The sequence below is a fragment of the Gracilinanus agilis genome, chromosome 5 (genome assembly GCF_016433145.1).
Source record: "Gracilinanus agilis isolate LMUSP501 chromosome 5, AgileGrace, whole genome shotgun sequence".
In the NCBI taxonomy this organism is placed as follows: Eukaryota; Metazoa; Chordata; class Mammalia; order Didelphimorphia; family Didelphidae; genus Gracilinanus; species Gracilinanus agilis.
The window spans coordinates 294,520,847-294,531,592 of record NC_058134.1 but is presented as its reverse complement, the minus strand read 5'-3'; the positions used below and the strand labels follow the sequence as shown (position 1 = coordinate 294,531,592).

The following is a 10,746-nucleotide window of genomic DNA, read 5'->3' as shown; positions in this document are numbered from 1 at the left end:
GTCTCCAACCCTTGAAAGGCTACTGTTAGAGATGATGGGGGTTGAGAGTGATGGAGGAGCTCAACTAGAGGGAGGTCACTTGTAGTGCCTGAAACTTCCTATTGAATCTCCTTATTCTTGCTAAACAAGAATCAAGATCAGTGGTTTACCGGAGTAAGGTTCTAAAATTTGACAGTGTCCCCTAAATTCAAGTGCCCAGCATCTCTGACAGAATATATGACAAGGAAAGGAAGAATATTTCTTATTAAGAGGAGACAATGTGGCAGAAGGGGTGGTTAAGAGGCACCATTGGAAATTGATGAAATGGAGGAGAAAATGTGGTGGAAAGTGCTTGGACAGTCTCAAAAAAGAAAGGAATCAAAATAATAAGATTGTGGAAATAAGATTCTCATACTGAAGCAATTATGTGAATAGCTAACCACTAAGATTTGGAAACCACCAATGACCTCAGATGGGTTAAAGGCCATCTTACCCCAAGGAAGAGAGTTAAATAAGATGACCCCTTACCCAGAGAGTTTTTGCTTGCCATGAAACTGAAATGATAGTTTCCATAAAAGAAAGTTTTAACTTGTTAGGCAAAGAATCTACAGGGACAAGATCCCCAAAGTAAGAACCTAAATAAAAAATAATATTCTGGGATTGAATCCAATCCCATCTGTTAAATTACTCTCTAGAATAATGATGAAACCTTCTCCCTGGGGCAGCTGGGCAGTGAAGGAGTCTAATATTCAGACCAGCAGCTGAAGTTGAAGGAGCGTGTAACTACTTAAGGGACACAGAAGTAGAAAAGTATGTTTTGGTTGCTCAAAGGCTTGGGGACTGTCATATGAGTGGGCAGGTAGGTCATTCTATATAAGGAGGAAGGATAAAAGAGGACTCAGGCTGACCAGTGTCTATCTGGTGCTCAATCAATACCTGTGGGGAGTTAGTGGTGATGATAGAGGCCACCGCCTATCACGTGGCATGGAGTCAAGGTAAGTTGATGTTTTCTTTCCTAAGTCCATCTAGTTTCCTTGGAAAAACCACTTGAGGAAAACTGTTACCCATGTAAGAGTAACCCATGTAAATCTGTCAACCAGAGGGTAAGCTCAGCCTTTCAGAGGGTCATAGAATTTAAAGACTGAGAAAGACTTTCAAGAACATTCAAGAACAACTCCCTCATGAGCAAATTGAGACCCACTGAAGGAAATTCAAAAGCACTTGCCCAAGGACTTAAGGATAGATTCTAGTAGAACTGGGTCTCCAGAACTTTTAACCTTCCTGCCAATGAAGAATGAAAAACTAAAGGAACAATGAAGGACACTGAATTTGTATACTCACAGGTGACCTCTGAGAAAGAAGTTTCAGTAGAGGAGGAAAGCCAGATGTCAGGCTTCAAGGGATTGAGAAGAGAAGGTGAAAAGAAAATACAGGTATTTATGCAGAGCGCAGGCTGCTCTGGATATTCCTGCCTGCTCACAGATCTAAAGTTTTGTCTAGGATTGTGTTGGAGCCAGCTCTAACAATTTGGGAGAGATAATTGTTTGATTTTCCATGGGACCATTTACAACTTCTCAAACTGTGGCTATAAATCAGGGTTTGATGTATTGTTCTGTTGATTGTCTAGACCTAGGAAAGTGTTAGTAACGCAGATTAAACTTAAAGTTTGCATGCATATTTTTCCCCCAGAAAGTCTGCTTGTTAAACATTTAACAGCATATGCCTTGACTTCTCTGTGCTCACTCTCAGCAGAAGTGCAGTAGAAGGCTCAGAGAATGAAGTCATCATCATCATCTGGTGACCATAGGCTTACAATAATAAAAATAGTAATAATCTTAATAATAACTGGCACATATGAAGTACTTAATGTTTTGAAAAGGGTTTTATATGAATTATTTCATTTCTGCTTCATAACATTTTTTTTCTGCTTTTGTCCAAATGAAAGCTTCTCCCTTTCCCCAGAAATGGGTGCTTGTCTCTCTAACCCCAGGTGCTCAGCAACTGCCCAGGAAGAATACAATCTCTACCTGTACCAAAGAATTCTATTTACTCACTAAGGTGTTCCTCAGTTATACACATTTTAAGATTGCCTTTCATCTGGGCATTATTTCTGAATTGGTCTGCTCTGTTCCTTGTAAATTAACATCTTTATGGAAATTCAAAAGGACCAATCTTGCAAACTGAGGTGGTGGTCTACCATGAGTATCAAAGTCATTCTTGCTGCTTGGGCCTTCTACCTGGTCTCTTCCTTCCTTAGTCCAACCTCCTTAAGTGCCTCGAGCTTGCCTGGGCTCCACATCACTTGCCTTGCTCCATTCTCTGGTCTTTTTATCTTCCAGGGTCTTGTCTATGTCTTTCCACCCTACAGTGGCAGACTCTGCTTTCCCTCTCTGCTGCCAGTTTGCTCACCTTCTGATCCTTTTCAGATCTTTCAGAATTTCAGAATAGATTCCCATTTCTTCTTTCTGTTCCTGTGACTTCCCATTGTTCTAAGGCTGACAGTGTCAGGTCAAGGAGAGAAGAGAAGAAATCAGGGAATAGGAAAAGACTGAATTTTCTGGAATTTTCTACTCAAAGCTAGGTATGTCCACTGGGGTCAATTAACTTTTAAACCCTTATCTTCTATCTTAAAATTAATACTAAGTATTGGTTTCAAAGCAGAGGAACCGTAAAGGCTAGTCAATGGTGCTAAGTGACTTGCCCAGGGTTACACAGCTACGAAGTGTCTGAGGCCAGATTTCAACTCAGGACGTCCACTTTTTATCTATTGAGTCATTTAGCTGCCCTGCGGCAATTAAACTTAATCGCTATTGCCCATCTTAGTCCTTCGTATATTTATTTAAAGTCCACTCTCACATCCATACAAAGTCCTCCAGGTTAAATGTCCTCAGTGCATTCAAATGGTTCTTGCTTCTCCTTCTCTCAGATCCCTCCTCTACCCAACACCTTCCTGGGAACATACCCCAGCCTGTCAGTGTTCTTCCCAAAATGGGGTGCATGCATTTAAACACAGCACTCTAGCTGATCTGACTGTAACACTGGGCTTCCATTCATGCAGACTCAAGAAAGTCATGCTTTTGCTGGCCATGCGACATGATGGCATCACGTTGGGTTTGCAGTGTCCCTTATGTTCCTTCATATTTTTTTCAAAGGAATTCTTTTTTTTCATGGATTTCATTTTTCCAGCCTTTTTAAAAACCAGAAATATTCAGAAATAACCATTATAGAATATCTAAAGACAACACAAAAACATGCCCATTACCTTTGATCTTAACATAATAGTATCATAAGTTGTTTTAGAGAGAATAAATTTGAGAGGCTGCAGTAATTATAAAAGCTGTTCTACTCTTCAAATTATCTGACATTATAAGCAGAATAGAATCTGTGCCTCCATCAATGCTTTCCTCTTCACATGTCACAGAAAGAGCCCAAAACACTTTACAAAATCCATTACATTTTAAGACCATTTCCAATATCTGTTTCTATAAATCAAGAAATCCATTTATTCAAGGTTACATATGGAAAATTAATCACACTAAAACCATATCTTTGAATTTTTGCATCTTATCTACAAGGACACTGTGAGACTCTGCTATTTGTCTCATTGAAATCCAGCTATACTATATCTAGAATATTCTTCCAGCTTGCCAGGCTATTAGTCCGGACAAAAAGGAAATTGAGCTTGGCCTGTAATGACCTAATGACCTTGAACCCATTCTGGTGTTTATAAATGGTCAATTTCTTAAGGGTTCACAAACCACCCTATTTTGATTGATGTTATCTGGGCAATGCTGGGCAACATATATACCTGCATTTATGTTCCTGTGTCCTATGTTTGTCCCTAATGAAGTCTGTGCTCAAAAGTAACTGAAGAATGTTACTGAGATTGCCAAATTATACAATGAGAATTCTACATCAGAAGCTCAGTTTCTATTCTATATAAGGCAAAATGCTTGGTCCATCCTTCCCCAAGCAATGTCCCTCTCTTTTTGAACTTACTGTTGAACCCTTCTTAAGCCAATTCAACTCTACATTGTCCTCTACCCTTGACTCCCTCCTTTCTTTCTTTTCACTAATCATACTGTGACACAACACAACCCTAGATTATCCCCCAACCTATTATCTGCTCTTCTCTTCCTCTTCAGGTGTAGCTGAACAAAGATGGAAGAAGTCATACAGCCATGCTGACTGGATCTACAAATATATATTATCTAACATCCTCTGGTCCCTCACTATAGCAAGACAATCCTTTTACTGCTCCATAATTCCTTCTCTATGCTATCTCCCACATCATCTAGACCAAACCTTCTCTTTTCTCTCAATCCTCTCACAATGCCCTGTTCCACTTTCTCAGCTGAGTAGCTTCTTTTATGCCTTAGCAAGAAAACTTACTTCTCCTCATTGCAAAGCCCCTTTAAATCATTACCATCCATTATATGCTTCACATCAGTCTCTGATGATGACCCTTTTCTTCACCAAACTCAACTCCTCATCATGAAAGCTTTATCTCTGCCTTTTTCCATCTTCTTCAGTCTCTCCCCATCTACTGATTCAAAGTATTTCCAACTCTTCCTCATCTTTAAAAAAGAACTAGAACTGTCTTCAAAATTTGAAGGATTTCAAAACATGAGAGGAATTAGACTTATTCATCTTGGGCATAACTAAAAGCAATGGTGTCCATCTTGTCCCAGAAATCAATATAACAATAGGAGGAACTGAATTCAAACTTGTCTTCAGACTTACTTAGCTGTGTGACCCTAGGCAAGTCACTTAACTGACTCAGTAAAATGAGGATAATAGTTCTTATTTCCCAAAGTAGTCATGAGGATCAAAAGTAATCATAATTAAATCATTTACCATAGTATCTGATATGTAGGAAACACTTCTTAAATATTAACTATCATTATTACCATTTGTGATTTGGTATAAATTTAAAAGTTTGCTATATAACTTATATTTCCTACCCGACTCAGAGAATACACTGTTTAGAGTTTCAAGTGAGATTCATATTACTATGACTATCCACAAATGCCCCTTTCTGACCATGCTAGATAGAGTAGATAAGTGGGGATTCATGGTCCATGCTTTTTAGTCTTTTATTTGTAATAAATACACTTTCTCTAAATAGTCACTGTTCTCCTGGAAAAGTTAGCTGAGACCATTCCATTTTCTTAATAAATTTCTAATTACCATCTAGAAATTGGAATTACTTTGTCATTATTGCAGTCTTAAAAAATGGCAATAATGGCTTACTGAAATTTCTTCTTCTTTTCACTTTGTATTTTGAGATTGTTTTTTCGAATTCTTGAAAGTTTTCTTTTATGATTTCCAAAAATATAATTTTTTTAAACCCTTAACTTCTATGTATTGACTCCTTGGTGGAAGAGCGGTAAGGGTAGGCAATGGGGGTCAAGTGACTTGCCCAGGGTCACCCAGCTGGGAAGTGTCTGAGGCCAGATTTGAACCTAGGACCTCCCATCTCTAGGCCTGACTCTCAATCCACTGAGCTACCCAGCTGCCCCTAAAAATATAATTTTAAGAGGAGCAGGATCTGATGTCTTCTTGCCTAAGCTGATTGTATCACAGAAAGCAAAGAATAAATAACAGAAGTAATGAGATGCTGATGTGTTTTAAAAGTTGACAATGCTTTTGAAAAGGCATTCCATGACACTTGTATGAAATGCTATTTCTTTCTGTGATAGAATTAAAGGGAACAACCTCAACATTTAAAATTTTTTTATCTCATCTCAATTCACAAAAATATAATTTCTCTTCCTCCTACATTCCTCTCATATGGGGAGGAGAAAGGGGGGAAAAACCTTTGTAACAAATATGCTTAGACATGCAAAATAAATTCCTTCATTGTCAATGTTCAGAAAACATATCCCATTCTGCATCTTTAGTCCCTCAACACTCTATCAGAAAGTGGCTAACATTTTTTATTATCTATCCTCTGTGTTGATCAGTATTGATTGAGTTATTCAAAATGTTCATTTTTACTACTTTGATGTTATACATATAAACTGTTTTGGTTTTGCTCACTGCATTCCATGTATGTAAGTGTTCCTAGGTTTCTCTGAAATCAACCCTTTTACCACTTCTAATAGCAGAGCAGTATCCATTCCCCAGTCAAATTATTATTCTCAGTTCTTTGCCACCACAAAAAGAGCTACTATAAATATTTGTTTAGCCATGGTTCCCTTTCTTCTTGCCTTTATCTCTTTGGGGTATATGCTTCCTACTGGTGTTACTGGGTCAAAGATTACTCATAATTTAGTGACTTGTGAGTTGCAAATTGAAGAAGCTTCACTGTGCAACCAAAAATTGGATATACTTTTACACTGCTTTAAATTAAACCTTTGGCATAAATTCAGGGGTGCTCAAAGGCAGGGAATCCAAACTTAGAAGTCAGAATGAAGGAGTAACTGAAGCCCCAGAAGCAAATTGTTCATAGAGGATTAGAAGGAAGCACAAAGGACTTAGTCTCACAGAAAGAAACATGAAATGCACAAAATTAGAAACAACCCCATACCAAATACAGGCTCTTTGGACCCAACCTGTGGTAGAGCCTTTGAGCTCATACGTAGTGATGCCATTTTGGTCCTTTTCAAGTAAAAAGGACAACAAACAACCAACCAATCTCATTATCCATCATCTCATTCTGAAGAGCAGCTTCTGGACTAATAAAAGGTACTGTGTCAAACAAGGAGCAGAGACACAAGCTCCAAATATAGAGAAATTTATTTGAGGAAATAGTTTCCAAAAACAACTTCTATCTGGCAGGGAGGAAATAAATTAGATGTAGGCTCAAGGGGGAACTAATCCTGGCAACATGAGCTGACCTATGGTGAGAAGCAAACCCAGATGTACAACTTGAAGAGGTGCTGCATACAAAAGGGAACTTGATGAAGTCTCTACAAAGAGAGAAAAAGCATTAAAAGCAATCAGTATCACAATTGTGACTGTTTTGGCCATATCTATTGCATATATGTGAACTTCTTCACCATGGTACTCTAAGTTTCTGCCCACTCTTCCCATAGATATTGTGCAATTGGGAGGAAATATGCACCAAGTTTATGGGAGGAATGTTTTGTAGTTACTGTTATTACTAAGTTCTTAATAAATACCTTTGCTATAAGTTAATTGTGTCTTTTCACTGACTGTTGCTGGGAAGTATACTGCTGGGGGCCTTTAAGCTATAAAGTTGTAGTAAAAACTCATCAGTTATCCTTAGAGCACTTACCAGTAGCCACCTTCTGGAGAACAAACTCACACGTGTGAATGGAATTTGATGGAATAATTGAGAGAGGGTGCTATATAAGGTTTAAATTCTTTTGTTCCTCTAAATTTTTTATAATATAAGTCATTTGTTTATTAACACTGTTACCTAATAGTTTTATTAAGATTGTCATGCAATAATTCATCTTCCAGGTCTATCCCTTGAATCAGCATTTTTCCAGATGTTCGGATAATTCCATTATTTTTTAAATTTTGATTCCAGCTACTCTGCATTGTGTACGGTTTTGTTTTCTACAGTGGTAAGTGTCTTGTTTTTTACATCTATGGATTTTTTGAGGGTTATTTTATCTTATCATGTTCTAACACTGGATTAAAATCATTCTACCTCCTCAATAATGCCAATGGTCACTGTTCATTCCAATATTGGCAATATTCTTCAGCAGCTACCAGAGTGTTTGCGGTTTTTTAAAGATCTTTTCATTCTAGCTTGAGTTCTTTCTGTGATTTCTTTTACTTTCTACACAATTCTTTTATATTTGATACTATTATTTTCTTGGCTAGTTTCTCTAATTGTATCATTTCTCAATTTGAAGACAACTCTGAAGATTGTTTTGATCTGCATTGTTTCTCTTTCCATATCTTTTGTTTTGATATTTTAGTTTTTTCTTTTTTAATTATGTCATCACATTTCTTCATTATAAAGGAGTTTTCTTCATCTCACTCATTCTATTTTGACTTGGTTTATTTTTTAAAAAACCCTTATCTTCTGCCTTAGAGTCAATACTATGTATTGGTTTCAAGGCAGAAGAGTGGTAAGGGCTAGGCAATGGAGGTTAAGTGACTTGCCCAGGGTCACACAGCTGGGAAGTGTCTGAGGCCAGATTTGAACCTAGGGCCTCCCATCTCTCTCAATCCACTGTGATATCCACCTGCCCCCTTTTGCTTGCTTTATTTTTCAACCATTTTCCTTCTTTTTATCGTTTCTATTTCAGATTTTTCAGTGGTAATGGGAGGGGGTTGCCTCCCTTTAAATTTATTATTATTACTTAGTCATCTTTCCTAAAAAGCCACATCCTTAATTTTTTATAAATAATTTCTGCATATTATTTTGAGTATGGAAAGTATACATTCATAGTCTTAATGATAGCTAGCTAGGGCATAAATGATGTAATTAGTAATTCAGCTACTGACAACTGGCCGATTTATTAAATATCTATGATGTGCAAGAGTTCATGCAGGTACTGGGGTGATACAAAAATGAAAAATATGAAAAAGACACAATTCTGTACCTTAAGAAGTTTATGCTCTAGTAGCACATATAGCAAATCACAAACAAAATACTGTAGAAGAGGAGGATGAAAGATATCATTTCCCCTTCCAAGGAATATTTCATGGGGAAAGTGGCATGGAGGACCTGGATGAATACATCCAGCTTTTTTTTTTTTTTTTTGACGAACAGACAATAAGAAGGAAAGAGGTGCAGGTCATAGAGAAGAGAACAATGGAAGTAAAAGGATAAAGGCAGGAAGGAAATGTCAGAATGAGAAGTCATTTTTGAGGAAAATAAATGTGTCTCTTTGTTTGTTAGTTGTTTTTTACCAGACAGACCAATAAAGTTACCACTGAGGAACTTCCTCTACCAGTCCAATTTGACACTCTCTGTGCAATCTATAGTCATTTGAAAAGGGCCAGAACTCAGCCCTCTATATTCATAGCTCAAAGAGAGAACTGAGATATCAATAACACCATGTCCCAACATTTAATTCAAATCATCTCATTTCCTCCATAATGCCAATGGTCCCTTACTATTCCATCCATCACTACTCTATTCCTTTCTACTCCTGCAGCATCTTGAACACACTATTTAATGCTTAATTCTTTTCTTGCATTATTTTTCTTCCAGAAGCTTTTCCTGTGTCTCCATCTTGTCTCCTCAGAAAGCTTATGACCCTAAAATGGCAGGGAAATGTCTTCAGGGACTTATAGTTTATATAGTTAGTTAGTTAGTTCGTTAGTTAGTTAGGAACAGTGTTGAACACCTACCAGTTGGTCCATAAAGATTTGTTGGGTGCATGATGTTTGTTTGTTTGGTTGGTTGATGTGCTTTTCTATTTCTCAGGGAGAGATTTTTCCAGAACAAATGATGCCAAATAATCAGACCACAGACCCAGAATTCATTCTTCTACCATTTCCCAGCAGCCTTCACACCCATTACATCCTAGGCTTTATCTTCCTATTGATCTACTTTCTCACCTTAGCTGGGAACCTTTTGATAATGGCAATCATCAAGATGGATTCTCACCTTCACACTCCCATGTACTTCTTCCTGGTGAATTTATCTTTTTTTGATCTCTTTTATTCTTCAGTTATGGTGCCAAAGTTGGTTCAAATACTCCTGGCCAAGAGGAAAACCATCTTCTTCAGTAGATGTGTAATACAGATTGGACTAATGTTTTTTATTGCATCTTCTGAAGCCTTTCTCCTCTCAGCCATGGCCTACGACCGCTACTCAGCCATCTGCAACCCTCTGGTTTATGTGACAGTCATGAACAAACAGTTCTGTATCTTTCTGGCCTGTGGTTCTTGTCTACTTGGGGTCACCAACTCCCTGCTCAACACCCTGCCTCTGCTGAGGCTGCACTTCTGTGGCCCCCGCCTCATCCACCACTACAGCTGTGAGATGCCTGAACTCTTACCTCTCTCCTGCACTGACCTCTTCCTGAACAAAATGATCTTGTTCACTACCTTAGTTATCTTTGGGTTTGGCTGCTTCTTCCCCATCCTGTTTTCTTATACCCGAATCATCTCTGCCATCCTGAAGATCAGCTCAGCCTCAGGCAGAAGCAAAGCTTTTTCTACTTGCTCCTCCCATGTGATTGTAGTAACCTTGTTTTTTCTGACAGGTTTGGGTCGATATTTGAGCCCTGCTACTGGCTCTATCCTGGAACAAGTCATCTCCCTGCAGTATAGCACTGTGACACCATTATTGAACCCCATCATCTATAGTCTGAAGAATGTGGAAGTCAGAATCGCCATAAAGAAAATATTGGGGAAAAAAAAGTTTCCTCTCTAATTCTTATTGATTAAAAACTCAATCAGCCATGGTGCTTATGAGTAGAATCTGAGAAGTCCATCAGAGCTGTGACTTTCGATACAGAGACTAGGAATACTTTCAGCTCTCTGATGGCCTTGGAAATGGGATGGACCAAAGAGATGACAGAGATGACATAAACCAATCTGCCTTGTGCCTTGAATTTATTCTCTCAAAGAAATTTAAGATTCTATTGGCACATAAACCCTAACAATCAACTGTGAACCAGTATTAGAATTTTTATTTATCGTCATTGTCATGCTAGTGCTACCATTTTACCAATTCTGCAACTGAGGCTTTAGGAGATTAAGTGATTTATTCTAGTTCACACAAATGCTTAAGGGAAGAGTTAGGATTGCACTTCAGGTTTTCCTTTCAGAATCCAGTTTTTTTAAACACTTACTTTCTGTCTCAGTAACAACTCTAGTAATAATTCA

General features: G+C 38.0%; 1 protein-coding gene across 1 annotated transcript; it reads left to right on the top strand.

Annotated features, from left to right (window-relative positions):
• The first annotated feature begins 934 nt into the window (after positions 1 to 934).
• Positions 935 to 10,291, top strand: LOC123249310 (olfactory receptor 8S1-like). The gene is made up of 2 exons (XM_044678304.1): positions 935 to 974; positions 9,585 to 10,291. Exons 1-2 carry the CDS (start codon positions 935 to 937, stop codon positions 10,289 to 10,291), a joined length of 747 nt encoding a protein of 248 aa, XP_044534239.1.
• Positions 10,292 to 10,746: the final 455 nt, after the last annotated feature.